Source organism: Chenopodium quinoa, unplaced genomic scaffold (genome assembly GCF_001683475.1).
Source record: "Chenopodium quinoa cultivar QQ74 unplaced genomic scaffold, ASM168347v1, whole genome shotgun sequence".
Lineage (NCBI taxonomy): Eukaryota > Viridiplantae > Streptophyta > Magnoliopsida > Caryophyllales > Amaranthaceae > Chenopodium > Chenopodium quinoa.
The window spans coordinates 542,598-561,799 of NW_018744187.1; the positions used below are offsets into that span (position 1 = coordinate 542,598).

At 39.8% G+C, this 19,202-nt stretch overlaps 1 protein-coding gene and 1 long non-coding RNA gene across 3 annotated transcripts; both read right to left on the reverse strand.

Annotated features, from left to right (window-relative positions):
* Positions 1-1,420: 1,420 nt before the first annotated feature.
* Positions 1,421-2,275, reverse strand: LOC110694002. Its single transcript, XM_021871163.1, has one exon. The coding sequence runs from the start codon at positions 2,273-2,275 to the stop codon at positions 1,421-1,423; it is 855 nt and encodes a 284-aa protein (XP_021726855.1).
* A 3,073-nt stretch (positions 2,276-5,348) lies between these two features.
* Positions 5,349-7,489, reverse strand: LOC110694015. Of its 2 annotated transcripts, XR_002505717.1 has the most exons (3): positions 7,222-7,489; positions 7,083-7,145; positions 5,349-6,609 (listed from the first exon to the last, which is right to left on the reverse strand). It is a non-coding gene; the product is annotated as an uncharacterized LOC110694015 (long non-coding RNA). The 2 variants fall into 2 exon arrangements; XR_002505716.1 differs by lacking the exon at positions 5,349-6,609 and having other exon boundaries at positions 6,800-7,145.
* Between the last annotated feature and the right edge of the window lie 11,713 nt (positions 7,490-19,202).

The window sequence follows — 19,202 nt, forward strand, 5'->3', positions numbered from 1 at the left end:
GGTTCAACCCTCCGATTAACTGCTCTCGTAACGATTCCTAACCCTAATTTCTTAATTTTAAATTTATGAGTCCCTCTTACTTGATTCTATGCTATATTGGTTATTTAGTTGTGATTATGTGGTGGGTAATTGGTTTGAACATGATTAATTGTTGTTGTTGGTTAATTGAACCTGATGATGTTGGCGGATTTTTTGGGTTATTTGTGATGTTGGTGGATTGTTTGGGCTTGTTATTTATGTTGTTGGTGGATTGTTTGGAGTGGTTAATTGTTGTTGGTTGATTGTTTGGACTGGTTAATTGTTGTTGTTGGTTAATTGAATATGGTTAATTGTTGTTGTTGTTGGTTAATTGTATATGGGTAATTGTTGTTGGTTAATTGGTTGCTCTTCTCTACTCTGAAAAGTATTGGAAATTTGTTTACCCTAGTTATGTTTTTGGATTGTCCTGTGTTGATGGTTAGTTGATTACCTTACTGTTGATGGTGGTCTGCTGATGATGCTGGTCTCTACTGTTGTGTTGGCTATATTGTGGGTGGAGTATGTATATTTTTGGTTATTTATGATGTTGGTTGATTGTTTGGACAATTGTTTTTGTTGGTTTATTTGGCATGAATTACTTATGGCTTGAACAGGGAATTTGATTGATGAATGATGATGCTACCTAGTTACTGATTTTTTGTGGTAAACTTCTGATTTTTATGTCTTGTTCTCAACGATCAATTGTGTAGAGAACAGTGGTACATGTTTGAGTCCCCTTTGCTGCTTGTGTATTACTCAGTAGGGAGTCCCAATATTGTCTGAGTACCTTGTTTAATTGAAGTCCATATGATGAAGGGACTCCATTGAATTACAAATTGAACAAGTAATTTGCTCCAACTATCACATTATACAAAATGTGGCTACAAAAAGCCTATTATAGAAGAACTAACATATCACTGCCTTAGTGGTCTATCACATTATACAAAACAAAATACACCTAACCACCTAGTCATAAACAAGACTAATAAAATTAAATGACCTAAAAAAGAACTACACACTGTAGATGGTTATGTGTGGCAGTACATGTTGATGTTCTAAGTCTGTTTCTTTCCTTGACTTAGTCTGCATCCACCTCCATGTCCTCCTCTGCATCATGATTACCTTGAGGTGCTGGCCTAAACATTGTGTTTAGATACTCCACAGCCTCAATTACTACTTCCTTCTAAACCTGCACAACATTTGGCAGAGTTCCCAGATTTTCTAGCTTTTTCTTGTTCATGTGTGGGATTTTGTACTTGTTACCTCTTTGTGCTTTCAGTATCTTGATCATGCATCTCTGTAAAGTGACCCAAATGTACTTGTTCACTTCTGGTTTGAAGGTGTTATATGAGTCAATAACTTTCTCAACAAGTTCATCTAGATTTTTGGGAAAGGACTGGTACTATAAAGATTGAATAGACCTAAACAATCCTAAATCCAACACATTTAAATCTGGTGATTGTGCTGGCTGGAAGACAAAATGTATGTTGAATCCATTTGTTGTTGCTGCTGCAATAAACTCATCATCTGTTGGTATTTGATGTGGTCTTGCATTATCCCACTGAATGATTACATTCTTAGGTTGACTTTCAGGCCACTTAGCAATTATAGCTGGTATAACTTTGTTGAGCAACACTTCTCTAATAACTTCTCTGTTTACATTTTGGAGTGCCTTTGTGACCATTGTTCCTGCTGCTCTGTTTTTACTTGATTTCTTAGCCCTCTCTTGAACTGTAAAAGGAAATATTCCATATTTCCCATCATGAATGAGTTCCCCATTAGGCCCATAAAGTGGCTTCCCAATTAGTGCCATGAACATGGCCTTTAACTTAAACCTTCTTGATTGTTGTGCCATGTATGGATCTTCTTCACTTGGAAGGAGATAAAATCTCCTCTTGTCTGGGTTCAAGTAGAACCATTTCTCATCAATGTGTATTACTATGTCCATATCTTCAAATGTTGGGTCCTCATTTCCTAAGACAGGATTAATATGAGATAGAACCCACTTCATTCTTGCTACTTTATGGTCAGATGAAAGTGCTGGCTTGTTACTTGCAGTATGTGTTCTCAGCCTCCCCTTTTTCTTCAAATAATGAAGAGTGACATCAGATATCTTCAGTGCTGATGCATAAGACCTTTCAGTCTGCCTTAAATGAAGGGGCACTGACTGTAGAAATTCATCTGTGAATTCCCTTGGTTTTGGACCTGTTCTGCCTATTTTCTTAGACCTGACATCAATTAAATTTCCTTGAGACATCTTTTTTTTTTAATGTCAGTGAATATCCTTGTGATTGTTGATTTGTGAACATGGAATTGAACTGAAAGTCCCACTTTATAACCTCTTGGCAAATTACCATCTTGCATTTTGCACAACATTGCATCAACAATCTATCTTCTTTGTTGCATTGTTAGTTGTTTCCTGTTAATGCTCTGAGTGCCTTGTTGGTCATCTTGCATGCCCTGAACTTCAGGTTCTGGTTCTAATACATGAGTCCCAATTTCTGTATCATCCTCTTGCTGCATATTTTCATTTTCAGAGTCGTATTGCTCTATGTCTTCATCTTGCATCTCCTCCTCTACATCAAAGTATAATTCTGCCAACTCTTCCTCTGTCAATAAGTGGTCAAAATCATAAAACATAGATTCATCAAACTCTGCCATGGCTGGTTTTGTCCTTGTGTGTTTGCAGATTGCTGTTGCTGTTGATGGGCTAGCTGATGATGGTTTTTGAGGAGATGAAGCAGCCCTTCCTTTTGTGTAGATAAAGCAATGATGATGACGGATTTATGTGAAGATTTTGTGCAGCACTAATTAAATTTTTTGACTAATTATGGGCTAATTTAGGGTGCTTAGTGCTAACTTTTGGCAAACACTTTCATGATTTGGAAAACAGAATGTTTGTAATTAATGGGGGAACATTTAATGGCTTTTGGTAGTTGGGGGCTAGTATTTATAAGCCTCTAAAACAATGAATGGAATGTGGAACCTCTAATGAAATTTGAATGACAAGGTGTTTTTTTATTTTTAAATCTGTTGGACGGAATTCAAATCCCACCCAAAAATTCAAACCTTTTAAATTTTGGCAGAAAATTTCGATGGGTAATTGATTCCCTCTAAAAGGGACTGATTTCCCCACCAACACACATGGGGGTGGCCTACCATTATCTCTCCTCCCAACTTTAATTACTTTTACAAATCAACCCTTAATCTATACCCCTCAAATTTTGCATTGGTAACCGAAAACCCCCTCAAAGTTGCATAAAACAATTAACGGAGGTAGTATATAAGATTGTTTAAGTGATAACCTTGAATAAATATAGTATAGCTAGTTTCTCCCTTGTGGGAATTAGAATTAGATACTAGTAAACCCAAATTTGCGGCTAAACTCGCCGGTGCAGCCTAGAATACTCTTTTTTGGCCACAAGAAAGGAAACATCAGAGACAATTCTTTTTCCTGTTTGGTCTATGGTCTATCACTTATAGTTCAGCTTGAATATTAAACATGTTAAGAACCTCTTGGCAGAAAACTATTGAGGCTAATTTGTATGTCAGGCTATGAAGATAGGAACATTGAACAACTTTATTGTTGTTTGGCATTGAATTACTATCCTTATCCTAAAATATCCTACTAGCTCAATTGGTAGAGCATTGTGCATGTGCACAAAAAATGTGAGTTTGAATCCCACGTAGGCTCTTTTAATAAATCATTCTATAGTAGAGACACTTTTGAGATATTTGTATTTATTTTGAGTTAATTTTTTTAATCAACTGTTATAATATTCTTATTTACTTTTTAGCTTTTTTTGTTTACTTTTGTGTAAATATGATTTACTTTAGAGATATTTTAATCTACTTTTGATTTTTTTTTTCTGAGGTATTTTGATTTACTCGTACTTTTTAGTTTTTCTATTTACTTTTGAGACATTTTTTATTCACTTTTGGAATAAATCGATTTACTTTTTATTATTTTGTATCAAATTTTGAGATAAATATGAAATTCACTTCAAAGTACCATTTGACCGATAGTAATGAGAGCAAATGTGTCCACTATAGGATTGAGTTAACCTCATGTTACAAACATCATCAAAAACAACCTTTAGTTTGTTTGTATATCTTAGAGTTAATTTAATTTACTTTTCAAATATTTTGAATTACTTTAGAGTGTTTATTATTTACTTTTTGAAATAACCTATATAGGATTCGAACCTACACCTTTATGCATCCGCATAATGCTCTACCACTTGAGCTAATAGGTTTACTTTTAAGTGTTTTTTTATTAATTTTAGACTATATTTTATTTACTTTAAGAGACAATTGGTCTAGGAATGAACTTTTTCCAAAAGATCAGGGCAAGCCAATTGAGGCTTCTGCTATTGTTGTTGCTGCTAAATGCAGACTTGAAAAGGTTGTCAACAAGCAGAGAGGTTAAACATAGAGGGGGGAAGTACTCTCGAAAACATATTCTCACATAAGTTCAGACTCGTGGTTCTTTAGTTTGCCTAGACTATCTGAGTTCTTCCAACTAAATTATATTCACCTACTGAGAGCATAGAGAGGGATAATGATAATAAGTTCTATGAAGGAACATTTCCTATTGAGTTATTCCTTGTTAACATAAGAAATTGTAAACGTTGACAGGGAACCAACAGTTGGTGGGATTTTCTCCCACAAACTTGTTTAGGGAAAGGTGTATACAAGTAAGGCTATAGCAATTTGTTATATTAGATGGAATTTTCCCTCCAATGTAATTATTAGACAGCCAGAGTTTGCAATTAATGCAAACTGTCAATTTCAGGTGGGAGTACCACTAAGGATTTTGATCATGTTATGGAATTTTGCAGTTGCTAGTAGTTAGAATAAAAGGTTTAGGGAAAACATATTCAAATTATTCACAATAAAAATGTTACTCGTACTAAACTACAGTCGTATACTCATATGTATATACACTGATACAGTTATAAAAAGAAGGGATTGAGAAGGATTACCAGTTGATCTGTTATCTATGAACAGATTAGGAGATTGTCAGTGAGTGGCTAGTCTACCATAGCCAAATGCCCAAATCAGTTGATGGCTTCAAGTTAATAACAAAATAAGAATCTCCAAGTGCACAAAATTCATAAAAGAAAAACATACTTTTAAGACTAATTGGTTTACTTTTACTAATTTTCAATTTACTTTTAAAATGATCATAGTTAGAAAAACATACTACTAAACTACTGCCCTCCTCCGGTACTGCCTCTGTAATTTTTATCATGAAAGATAAATCATAACCTAAGAGGGATACTACTTACTGACTCAGTGGCGTAGATAGGAACTATAAGAAGCACAGCAACAACCCATTTTTGCTCATGGATAGAATTTTTCATATCAAAATTGTCATTAGTACATTTTCATTTGACAAAGAAAAGGAGACATGAAGCAGCAGTTAATGAAGGCTGTGAAGTATAACAAGCTGAAGTAAACACAGTACAATGATACCAAATTCTAGTGAATACGTAAATCCTATAACAAGTGAAAATTAAATTATGAAAAAATCCTCAACCAGAAGCTCTTTGTTTAATAACTTTTGGAGCAGTTTAGTCTACTTTAAAGGATATCTAACTTAGTTTTAGAATTTGTAGCAGCAATAACAATGAGCAAATACATATTCATATCCTATATCAACAAAGCGCGTTGATATAAGGGCTTTTTCGTCTAATCAGTCATTAAAGTAAAGACAAGATTGGAATATAAATGATATCCCGTTATATGTCCTCCGTTTTGGTTTGTGGTGGACGTCAACCGCTGTTAACGTTTGTTTCTCTCTCCTCAATACGATGGTCACTAATGAGTGGAGTATTCTCTCTCTACTCTCTACTGCAAGTCTGCAACAATGGTCACTAATGTGTAGACGGAAATGTCGGATTTTTGATGATAAAAAAAGAGTGGTTCATCGTACGCTGAACATTGTTGGTTTCGAGGAATCAAATCCCAAATTGCTGGAGGGATTATTCGTACGGGATAACATATTTATTCAGCTATAATTTCTTACCTTGATATTTCGGGTCTAAGGATCTACACTTCCATGTCGAAATTTTGCATAATCTCTCTCCTGCACTCCATGTTTAAAGCGAAATACTGTTGCGATTTGAGACGAAAATAGAAGTTGCATTTTGATTTGAGTGTTTGAGCGACGATGGTACAGGATTATCCACCGCCGACAACCATATTTACCTCTTATGACGAGCAGCAACCTGTTATTCTCTCTCCTCATCCATCTGGGAACTCAATAGATTAGAATAGATGGCGTTAACTTTTCCGTCAATATAAGTACCGTTACAAGTTTTAATTAAAAATTTGGACAAACGGAGTCCACATCAGCATTCCACTAGTGAAGTTGTGGAATTCAGAAAAAGTTCACAAATATTACAAGATTGCCATTATATCAACAAAATTTGGTTGATATAGGATATCAATGGGGTGTGGCTCTGATATAGGATATCAATGGGGTGTGGCTCAATAACAATAGTGATCTTACCAAGTTGAGAAGAGCCACTTCCAATTAATAAATTTACAATCTTTTTATGGGGCTGTAGGACAACCTGAGCCGCACTTGAATCATGCAAAATGGTCAAAGTTAGAAACATAAGCCACAAAACAATAAAGCTAATAACTCCCCAACATTCACAGAAAATCATCACCAATACATACATGAAGCATCAACCAGAACAAAATCAACATGAACCCAATTTATTAAGCTCTTAAACCTCACACGTAAGAAAGGAATCAAACAAAGAATAACTAAGAACAATATAAAGTATCATATTATATATTGTAAAATTAAGCTATATCTAATATTGTAGATTTGTAGTATCAAATTAAGTCTACATTTCACTCAAAAAAGTACAGATCATCTATCTAGAAAGTACAAAATCAATACCCAAAATTAATTTACTTTAAAATGTAATTGATTTACTTTTAATTGGTTTCTATCTACTTTGAATTTGCAAAAAATAATAGTAGAATTCATTGAGGCATTTTGTCAAACACTTAGTGCGCAGCAAAATCATCAAAATACAAGTTACCTCTAAAGTTGAGAAAATTGCAGCAAAATCATCAAATTGTAGAGGTAGTTAGGTATGATCAACCTGCACATTTAACAAACAATCAAGATTCATAAACTGCAAATTTGGAGAGAATTCCTTATCTAATCCGAAAATTTACCTGAAAATTATAATGAAGCTTCATAAACCACGATTTTGGACCTAAATCAGCATATGTATCTTGAAAATACTTGCTTATGAAATCAACTTGCAGATTCAAATGAGAAATCGAACCTTTGCGTAATAATTTCAAAAATTTGTGTGCGAAAATGCATAATTAAAATCAAATCAAGTATTTGTTAGATGAAACTATGAAGAACTAGAGGGTAAACGTCTGGAGTAGAGAGAGAAAATGTTAGAGCGAGAAGGTGTGTATTGTACTGTGTAGGCATTTTGGACAGAAGCTAATCGCAACCATTGATTTTATTATGATCTGACGGATGAGAAAGGCTAGTTCTCATTATAGGAGGGGTTCTCATTTTGAACAGAAGCTAATCGCAGCCCACGTGAGGCTGTCGAGGCTAATGGGCGCCTCGTGCGTGTGTGCGTAGTGCTGTGCGCATAGGCAACTAGCTTATGCGTGCGTGCGTGTGTGCGAGGGAATGCTGGTGCTGCTACGCTGGGCTGGTCGTGGCTGGTGCGAGCACAAGCAACCCGTTTGCATGCTTGTTGTTGCGGGGAGTGCGATTGGATGTGCTACGTGCTTGTAGCACGATGCGCACAATCCCATCATTGGCACATTAACCCTGGGTTTTAAGGCAATGCTTTATAAAGCTAATTTATGCGTTGCTTAGTATGTAAATAAGGGTAATATGCGTAGACGTTGCTTACGTAGCAATGTAGTGCAATAATGAGTTCGTACAACTTGGCCATCAAGGGCCACGTTATTGATTCGTGAAAGTTCTTTGATGTGGGCGGTGTAACGCTTAGCGACATCGGACCCACTCCCACATTCATTGAGCATCAAACGGTTGTGCGGGGTGTGAGCACTCCAAGTCTTAGTGCTAGGCACTGAGATATTTTGGACTACGTAATTTTTTGCTTAAATTATCGTTTTAATTATTTTAATTATTTTGTTTATTTAATTAAAATTTGGAGGCTAGCCCTCGGTTTTTTAAGCGAAATTTGCAAAATTTAATTTTGGCAAATATTTGGGTTTACCGACTTAATTAATTGGATTAATTAAGTTGCATGGGGAATTTAGTGGGAGCTTCATTTATTATTTTCATAACCGGTTAAAACAACTTTGACTAGTTTTAATTAGGCGTGTTAAATGGATTAACCACCTAGATTAGTTACTAGTTCTCGCGTGTTTATACGTTGTTACTTGTTTATTGATGTAAAATGCATGGGCCATTCACAGATAGTGAATGGATGAATGGAATGTATACTCTCTCACAGGTTTTATGAAATGGCAACTAGTGGGGCCCGATTAGGATAGAAAATACGGATTGTGATCCGTGATGTATTTTTGTAAATCTAAATACGGTCTGCGAACCGTTGAGTATTTTTATACCTTAATATTTAGATTAGTCCTAATCGTAGATACTAGTAGTTGCATTTATTTTGGTCAAGTTTTGGAAGACGAAGCCATGAAGTTGCAAATGAAGATCTTTTGAAGATCTCAAGGGGTTATGCTAGTTGCCAAATGCATCTCTCTCTCTCTCTCTCTCTCTCTCTCTCTCTCTCTCTCTCTCTCTCTCTCTCTCTCTCTCTCTCTCTCTATATATGAATTATATGTTCGATGCATGTTCAAGATTCCGAATGTTGTGATGATTAATTAAGTTCACTTAAATCAACCAACATAGATACCCTAGGTCCCTAAAATTGAGTAAAACTTGTCATTCAAAAACAACACTTACCAACCGAACGAGGGTAGTGTTGGGCTACGCCAAAGCGAGGCATCACTACTTCTCCAAGGAACGTAAGGCATACCGGGTATGCAAGTTGGTTTTGGTTGTACTCAACAATATGAGTAATGGAGTCCTAACATGTCGTGGCAAAGTGAATAAATTGTTGAGAGAGCATTAGATGCGACGATTTATTCAACCAAGAGTGGCTTGGAGCCATTAGCAAAGCGTTGCTTACCTTAGGAGATTGAGTGTTAAGACAAGCCAAAGCATGCTTAACCACTCTTTGTTTCTTTGGATCTTGGAATCGAATTATTCTCACCCAAAATGGGGACAACTTTAAATGTGTGAATAAGACGTTTTAAATAAATTTAATTAAAATGCATGAATTTAATCTTATTTAAGTATTATGAATGGTTTTTCATTTCAAATTCTTTCAATTGTAGAATCATGTCTTCAAATAACTCAGAAAACCAATTCTCGTTACGCTCAATTCTCGACAAGGAGAAGTTGATTGGGCCAAATTTTCTTGATTGGCAAAGGAACTTGCGAATTGTTCTCATGCAAGAGCAAAAGGAATATGTCCTTACTGAGGAAATGCCCGAGGCTCCTAATGAGGAGGTGACTCAGGCTGCCCTAAATCGATGGCAAAGTGCCAATCGATATGTCAAATGTATCATGTTGGCCACAATGTCTCGCGAGCTTCAAAAGACTTTCTTTGAAAAGGAGACAGCTTTTGAGATCATTTCTGAACTGCAGAATATGTTCCAAGAGCAGGCCCAAACTGAAAGGTTTGAAACCCATAGGCAGATCCTTGAGAGCAAGCTTAAGAAAGGAGAGCCAGTCAGCCCACATGTACTCTAAATGATAGGATTGTTTGAGAACATGGGAAGGCTTGATGCGAGGTATTCAACCGAGATGGCAATTGACATCATTCTTCACTCGCTGCACAAAGGCTATGATCAGTTCAAGATGAACTATAACATGCATAACATGGAGAAAACCCTCACCGAGCTTCATGGTATGTTGAAGCAAGCAAAGAAAACTCTCAAGGATGAGGGGAAGCATGATATTCTCATAATTAAAAAGGGCAAGTCGTTAAAATTCTCGGGCAATAAGAAGAAAGGCTTTAAGGGGAAGGGTAAGAAGAAAACCTTTCCGCCTAAATCTAAAGCTACCAAGGATAACAAAGAAAAGAAGGTAGCGTCTTCTAAATATGATTCCGAATGTTTCTACTGTAAGAAGAAGGGACATTGGAAGAGAGATTGCCTCAAGTTCAAGGAAGATAAGAAGAACGGAATCATTACTTTTGAATCAGGTATATTCGTTATAGACTTTAACTTCACTAGCTTAGCATCATGGGTATTAGATACCGGATGTGGCTCACACCTTTGTTCCAATTCTTAGGGACTAAGGAACGCTAGAAGGCTAGAGAAGGGAGAGGTTGTACTCCGGGTAGGCAATGGAGCCAGAATTGGTGTTGTACCTATAGGAACTCTCAGTTTGTCTTTGCCCACCGGGCTAGTTTTGGAACTAGATAATGTTTATTATGTTCCTAACATTACCAAAAACATCATTTCAATTTCGGCGTTGGACGCCAAGGGTTTTGAATTTCCAGGACAATGAATGTTCGTTTTATCTCGATAATGTTTTATATGGTATTGCACATTCTGAAAATGGTCTTTATGTACTTTATTTAGACAAACAAGTTTAAAATGTGAATAATACTACCAAAAGAGATAAGATCATGGAGTCTGTTTCGGGGTTTTCTGATGTCCTGCGGGAAAGTTACAATTTCGAGACTGGATCCGTGCGCCTGTACCTGCAAAAAAAAACGGAGACTCCTTGTGGTAGGAGCTCCGCCTCCGACGATCAAGTTAGTACTTGCTTGAGGAGTGAATAGTGCGGAAAAGTAAAGGTTGGAAGATCTGGTTCCTCTAGGTGAGGAGTGATCAATGTGTTTTGGTTTTCTCTAGGTGAGAGTCATTAATTGCCGAATCCCCTTTAATGAGGATTAATTAAGTATTTATAGTCTTGAGAAGCGTGCCAATCCTAGGTTTAGGTTAACCAGGGCAAATTGGGCTTCTCTCGGACTTTGGGCCTTGGTGGCCATTTTGCCTATTTGGCATATGGGAGGCCACGTGGCGTGGCCTGATTAGTCCATGTTGGACCTCTTAGGGTGACAAGTGGCGGACGTTGATTGGCCCACGTGGTGGACACGTGGCAGGTCCGGATTGGTTCATTTGTCATGGGTAATTTTTACCCTAAACATTTGCCCCTCGGAAGGAGTAATTTCTCTTTCCAGGAGGGATTGCTCCTTTTGAAAGTTAGACCCTCGAAGCTTTGCTAGGTCGGCATCTTGTCTAGTTCTAATGGGAGATGGACTTGATTAACTTAGAAAATTTTGATACCTTAGGCGGTATGACATTTTCAAAGTTAATCAATCATAATAATGATTGCCGCCGAACTAGACAGATGCCGATTCTTTGCCCCACTATGCAGATAGCCCCTGATCAGGTGGACTGTCAACTATTGCACAAGGGGTAAGCATTTAGCATTATTCGGCCATTGTCCTCTTTTGATTCAATATACTAAGTTTGGTACTTAGTTTATTTCGTTGGGGGATGGCTGGTCGTTTGCTTTGGTGGCTGCATAGAAGCAGGCGTCAGACGGGACGTCCAACCAAAGTAGCTACACCTGTTAGGTTATAGACGACAGCTTTAAGTATAGCCAACCTAGTAAGAATAGTGGTGCCAAAATGTTTTGGCATGGTTTCATAATATTTGGTGAATTTCACCAAGTTTGATGGGGACAGGTCGTCTGTTTCTGTGAACGGGACGCCTGGCCAGAGTAGCTATGCCTGGGCGGTAGCTTTTGTCAGATCTAGTAGGAATAGTGGTCGAGAGCCCTTGTTTGCCAAAAAAACAGGCGGATCTCTCATACCTTTTAGGTTCTGTACTAAGGAGGGCGACTGTTTAACCTTGAGGTTATTCAATCACTGCCTATTTTGTTTGAGTAGTAGGGAAACCAGGCGGCGGAAGCCGGATACATGGTCCCCTTGATTCGCCAAGTTTTGCTTGGCTATTAACTCAAAGGTTGTTAACCTAGCAGGAGTAGTGGTTGAAAGCCCCTGTTTGCTAAAAACAGGCGGGCGACTCATACCTTTTAGGCTCCATACTAAGTTTGAGAGAGTGACTATAAGTTAACGTGGGAGTTACTCAGTCTCCGTCACACTCTATCTTGAGCAGTAGAGGTACCCGGCGGCAGAGGCCGGCTGATCCCTTTGATTCGCCAATGTTTGTTGGCTATTAACTAGAGGAGTGGTAACCTAGTAGGAATAGTGGTTTGAGTGCCCCTGTTTGCCAAAAAACAGGTGGTCTACTCAAACCTTTTAGGTTCCATACCAAGTTTGAGGGAGTGACTATGAGTTAACGTTGGTGTTACTCAGTCGTCGTCACTCCTGCTTGAGTAGTAGAGGTACCAGGCGGCGGAGGCCGGCTGGACCCCTTGATTCGCCAATGTTTGTTAGCTATTAACTCAAGATGTACCCCCTGCATTTATCCCAAGTAATACAGGCGGTCATCCGACTCAAATGTCAACTGCTACCACTGGTTTGGTTAGTGATGGAGTTATCCTTGTCTCAAAAACGGCTACGTGGTTGCCCTTAAGGACAGTCGTATAGCTTCCGTGTAATTAGTTTATAGAGCAATGTTCCACCCAAAAGGGAGCTGCTCTCTGCAACGAATTTCATCCGGAGGGATGCCGCCGGACGCCTGCTATGATGTTGGGACAGGTCGTATTAGTTTAAAGATTGGATCAGTTGGCTTGGCGCCTGGACTGATCATTCGGCCATAGGCCTTATGTAGTTCATGGCGAATTAAGTATAGTGGAGTAGCTGTCTGTTTTGGAACCAGTCGGCCCTCTTCTATGGAGAATAGCCAACTATATGTCTAGACGGCATGCCCCTCTGATGATAGAGTAAAATAATCAATGGAGAGTAGCCGACTGTAGAGGTACAGCGGCATGCCCCTCTGATGATAGAGTAAAATAATCAATGGAGAGTAGCCGACTGTAGAGATACAGCGGCATGCCCCTCTGATGATAGAGTGAAGTACTCAATGGAGAATAACCGACTGTAAAGGTACAGGCGGCATGCCCCTCTGAATTAGTATCAAGTATTGACATAATTTCAAGTGTTTAGAGTAGATGGATCACTTAGTTCCCTTCCATGGAGGATTGATGACGCTACTTTCTTCGAATGGGGACAGGTCGTCGTGCTAAACTTGTTTTTATGCGGCTCGTGACTCTAATTTTAGGAGGTTGTTTTGCCCCAAACACTCGACCGACCGGGCCATAGTGCCGCTTGAACTTTAACAATGATGATGATGTTTGAAGATCTTAATTGACGCTGCCGGTCTTTAGCCCCTTAAGCAATATTTGTTTGGCTAGCAAATAAGTGGAGATAGTCCACAAAGGGAGACGGTCTCCAATAGAGTGCGAACTAAACATCCGATCTTAATATCCTTAAGCACCTTAAGCAATAATAATCATAATAATGATTGAGGGGCTATCATTGCATAGAGGTGGCCGGCTGTTATCACCTCCTGCTGCTTCGTGGCTGGGCATAGGCCGACTGCCATGAGGCCAGGTGCTAAAGGCTACCTGCCGTTTGTTCTTGAGGGGCTGGTTTGGTTGCCGCCTCTTAGGGCTATGGAGCCAATGCCCAGCTTTTCATAAAACTGGTTTCAATAGCCATGATACTTCGAGATATTTTACATGTGGAGCATGCCGGCTACTTTCATGATTACGGTGATTTGTTGCTAATGCCGCCTATTATAATAATGTCGATCAACCTTAGCCTATGATGGGGCCACCTATTTTTGAGATGCTTGTGACGGCTTTATCAAAGGGGAGCACTAGCTTCTCGGTTATTTGGAGGCCTCTTTATTTTAAATTCTAAGTTTTATATACTCTTGGGCTCATACGTTTTGGCTTGGATGATCACTTCATGCGGCTCTTCAAACACATGGATACACACTTGGTTGGACGAATGGATAGCTTAGCATCTACTTGGCATGTACTCGTACCCAGCATCAACGCCAAATCTCAGCATGATATTTGAACTTAGCACGATAATTGTGTTTCATGTGCCGCCTGTGTTACTATGGCTAGCTTCTTTGGTTGCAAGTGCCGCTTGCTAGCTTGAGCTACGACACCTAGATGCCGCCTGCTCTCAAATGCTTCGACCATCTAAACTCAGCCAAGCCGGATGTGTTTTAGAGCCGCCTCCTTGCTGTGTTGCTAGGACTAGGCCGGCTGTCTATAGACATACAAGGGACTTGATGTTGCGTGCATACACATGGTGGCTGTTTCTTTACAAACAATAGCAAGGTGTCGTTTGATTCTTGATGTTTACCCATGATACTATGAAATTTCAAAAGGCACTCATTTTGAGCTTACATGGTGCTTTGGTAAGGATGCCGAGCTGCTCTTCTCAATGGAGCTAACTTTCAAAATTTTATTCGGCCACATGATGCCGTATGATCAGCTTGCCACTTGTTTTAATTATGTTTTGATCGTGTTGGGAATTATTTAGACCAAAGTGATTCAAGACTCGGCCCTCATTACAAAACATGAAGACCCATATCACCTCACGCATTGCTTGATGCGTTCGCTGTGGATGCCGCCTGCTTTCATGAAAGACAAGTGGTTTGTTGGATTTACTTGATGGCTAAACAGCCGGTTTCAATGCTTCCCATACATAAATAAAGCTGCCTAGCTGCCTATTTTTTACATACACACGAACTCATTCGTCTCAGCCTTTTGAGTTGCTTGTTCTTGAAGTGATCAATCCGGCTGTTTGGTGGCTCGGATTGGGCTGGCTGTTTAGGTGTCGCCTACATTAGCATGGCTAGCTAATTTTTCATGCTTCGTGGCTAGGACTAGGCCGGCTGTCATCTGGCCGCCTGCTTCCTTGGGCGAGACGCCAATGCCCAACTTTCACAATAAGAGACTAATACATGAACAAGTTAAAGCATTCACTCTCATGGCCGATTATATTACTACGAGCCAAGCGCTACTCCTCTCGGCAGGCCGAGAGATTTTTATATGTGCGAGTATTTTGGCTGTTTGCTTTTGGAAGAACAAGCTTGAACCAAACTCATTTGTATCAAGTATACTTGGCATTATATTTTGAGCAAAAACCTTGCGGCTGTACCTTGATAAAACATCATATAGAGCCGGCTGTTTATGCGAGAATGAGGGCTGCTCTTATGGTTGCCGCCTAAAATCTCAAAGGCTCGACGTTGGCATGCCACTACTGCATTCACAGTCGGGCCTTTATCGAAGGAAAAACAGCAGGCTTCCTAGACATGTAGAACAACCGACCGAGGAAGCTGTTCGTGACAAGCATCATGGGAGCCGGCTATGTATATAGCGATGGGGGGTGGTAGTTATGATACTACTTATGCCACTTGATAATATCAAATGCTAAGATTAACTTTGTAGTAGGTTGCCACCTAAGGCTCTTAGGTGGAGCTTTGCCATACAAAATCAGTAAGTTAGGCGCATGTGGCCGTATGATAATGATTTGATAATAATGAAATTTTTTTTATTTTTATTTTTTTTTATTTTAAAATCAATATCATAATAATGATTTGATAATAAAATTAATAATAGCTTACAAGCCTATCCATACGACTCTTGGCATCCGACCGTACGACGCTTGTAGTACTTGGCTGTCGGGCCGAATGCTGGGAGGCTGATATTTTGTCGGATGTACCCATTGAGTGTCATGCTAGGCGCATGTAACTCCAATTGGGGTGGTTTAGACCTAGCCGGCTTCTTGTGGTGCCGCCTGTCTAAGCATGGGACACGTATGATCTCAAGATCTCAAGAAAGAGGGGGTGCCTCCCGTCCGGTCCTCATAACGTGACTTGGAACACCTTATTGAGGAACTCCGGGGACTGTCTTGGAAGTCGGATGTTGAGGCCAACTCCGACAGTTGTTGATTTTTCTTTTGCTCGATTATCATTCGAGCATCAGAGTATGTCTTCTTTGATCCATCTGGATGAACATGCCAGATAGGCTTCCACTTCCCTGGTGAGGGGAAGCGATACTAAGTCAAATGGATTAATGGCGCCTGCCTCTCCCTAGGTCTAGGGTAGGGGGTCGACTCTCGATCCTTTACAGGCTTCTTCCTCCCAGACTGGGAGGGCCTTCTGGCCGACTATTCCTTTGGTGGATCAGTCGTCCTTTTGTTGATAAGCGCCTGGATCTCCCCCTTGAAACTATTCATGAAGGACATAAGTTCGTTTCTGGTAATGGGGGCAGATCCCTCGACCGCCTGTTGATGATCAAGCGGCGGGCCGGCTGGTTTACTAGATCCAGCCGGGCAGTCCTCCTGTTCCATCCTTTCAGCGGGAAGGGTGCGTCGAGCTCTTAGGTCCCGTCAGAGGCCGTGTGAGTCTCGACTTCGATTTCATTGTCAGTGTCCTGGTCCGACTGAACCAGGAGGTCGTCCATGGGACGCTTCTCTCTTAGAACTGGTACAGACTGTGATGCCATCTCGAAAGTACTCTCCCCACAGACGGCGCAAAAATGTTTCGGGGTTTTCTGATGTCCTGCGGGAGAGTTACAATTTCGAGACTGGATCCGTGCGCCTGTACCTGCAAAACAAACGGAGACTCCTTGTGGTAGGAGCTCCGCCTCCGACGATCAAGTTAGTACTTGCTTGAGGAGTGAATAGTGCGGAAAAGTAAAGGTTGGAAGATCTGGTTCCTCTAGGTGAGGAGTGATCAATGTGTTTTGGTTTTCTCTAGGTGAGAGTCATTAATTGCCGAATCCCCTTTAATGAGGATTAATTAAGTATTTATAGTCTTAAGAAGCGTGCCAATCCTAGGTTTAGGTTAACCAGGGCAAATTGGGCTTCTCTCGGACTTTGGGCCTTGGTGGCCATTTTGCCTATTTGGCATATGGGAGGCCACGTGGCGTGGCCTGATTAGTCCATGTTGGACCTCTTAGGGTGACAAGTGGCGGACGTTGATTGGCCCACGTGGTGGACACGTGGCAGGTCCGGATTGGTTCATTTGTCATGGGTAATTTTTACCCTAAACAGAGTCAAATCAGACTTACTTGTGGCATTGTCGTCTTGGCCACATTAACATCAAACGCATCAAGAAATTTCTACATGAAGGTGTTCTTGACTCTTTCAATTTAGTATCGTTTGAGAATTGCGAGGGATGTTTATTAGGCAAGATGATTAAACGACCATTCTCCAAGTTGGGAGAAAGGGCAGGAGACTTTTTAGGTCTGATACACACTGATGTATGTGGACTAATGAGCTCCACCACAATAAATGGACACCGATATTTTATCACCTTCACAGATGACTATAGTAGATATGGTTATGTCTACCTAATGTCGCATAAATCTGAATCGTTTGAAAAGTTCAAAGAATTTCATAGTGAAGTTGAAAATCGGCTTGGCAAGAAAATCAAAGCCCTTCGATCGGATCGAGGTGGTGAATACTTGAGCCAAGAATTCGATGACCATCTGAAAGAAAAGGGTATACTTTCATAATTGACACCTCTAGGAACTCCACAATGGAACGGAGTATCCGAAAGGAGAAATCCGTCCTTGTTTGATATGGTACGATCAACAATGGGTCTTAGTGATCTTCCTAATCTTTCTAGGGACACGCACTTCAAACTGCGGCACTAACACTGAATCGTGCACCATCAAAATCTGTAGAATAGACTCCATATGAACTATGGATGAAGAAATCTCCTAGGTTGTCTTTTCTAAAGATATGGGGATGCAATGCATATGTCAAGAAATTAATTTCTGACAAACTTCATCCTAAATCTGACAAGGTTTACTTTGTGGGCTACCCAAAAGAAACCAAAGGGTATTACTTCTACAACAAATCGGAGAACAAAGTGTTTATTGCTCGCGATGGTATCTTTTTAGAGAAGGAACACCTTTCCAAAATGACAAGTGGGAGGAAAATCGAACTCGAAAAAGTTCATGAGGATGAGCAACAAAATAAGATTGACAGTCAAAGTGCTTAAACATCATCTGTTGACGCAGGTCAAAATGATCAAAATGTGTAAATTCAAACCGACAATGCAAATGCTCAATCAAATATCCTACGTAGGTCTCAAAAGCCGAGATCTCAACCTGATAGATATCTTGGTTTAGTACTAACCGAGAATCAGGACATCCTGATTATGGATGGAGATGAACCGGCAGCCTACAAGCAAGCAATGGCGAGCACCGACTCTGCTCAATGGCAAGAGGCCATGAGATCTGAAATGGATTCCATGTTTGAAAATCAAGTCTGGGACTTGATTCACTTACCCGAAGGTTATACACCTATCGGATGTAAGTGGATTTTCAAGTTGAAAACCGACAAAGATGGAAATGTATTCATTTACAAAGCTATATTGGTGGCAAAAGGTTACAGACAAGTTCATGGTATTGATTACGATGAAAACTTTTCACCAATTGCAATGCTTAAATCCGTTCGGATCCTCCTAGCGATTGCTGCATATTACAATTATGAAATATGGCATATGGACATCAAAACTGCATTCCTTAATGATATTTTGGAAGAAACTGTGTATATGACACAACCTGAAGGTTTTGTCGACCAAAACAATGTTGGGAAGGTTTTTAAGCTTAAGAAGTCCATTTATGGACTAAAGCAAGCAAGCAGAAGTTGGAATCTGCAATTCGATAAAGCCATCAGTATGTTTGGTTTTATCAAGAATCCAGATGAATCTTGTGTTTACAAGAAGGTCAGTGGGAGTGACATCACCTTCCTAGTCTTATATGTCGATAACATATTGCTCATTGGAAACAGCATTCCGTTGTTAGAGTCTGTAAAGGCCTGGCTGGGAAAGTGCTTCTCAATGAAAGACTTAGGAGAGGCTCAGTACATACTAGGTATCAAGATCTATAGGGATAAATCAAAAAGGATGATTGGATTGAGTCAATGTACTTATATTGATAAGGTACTTGCTCGATTTGGCATGGAGGAGGCCAAGAGAGGTCACCTGCCAATGTCAAATGGCATAACCCTAAGCAAAAACCAGTGTCCACAGACACCTGATGAGAGGGTAAGAATGAATCAGATTCCATATGCTTTGCTGATTGGATCAATCATGTATGCCATGTTATGTATTAGGCCAATTGTATCGTATGCATTGAGTGGTACAAGCCGTTACCAATCAGATCCAGGAGAGGCCCA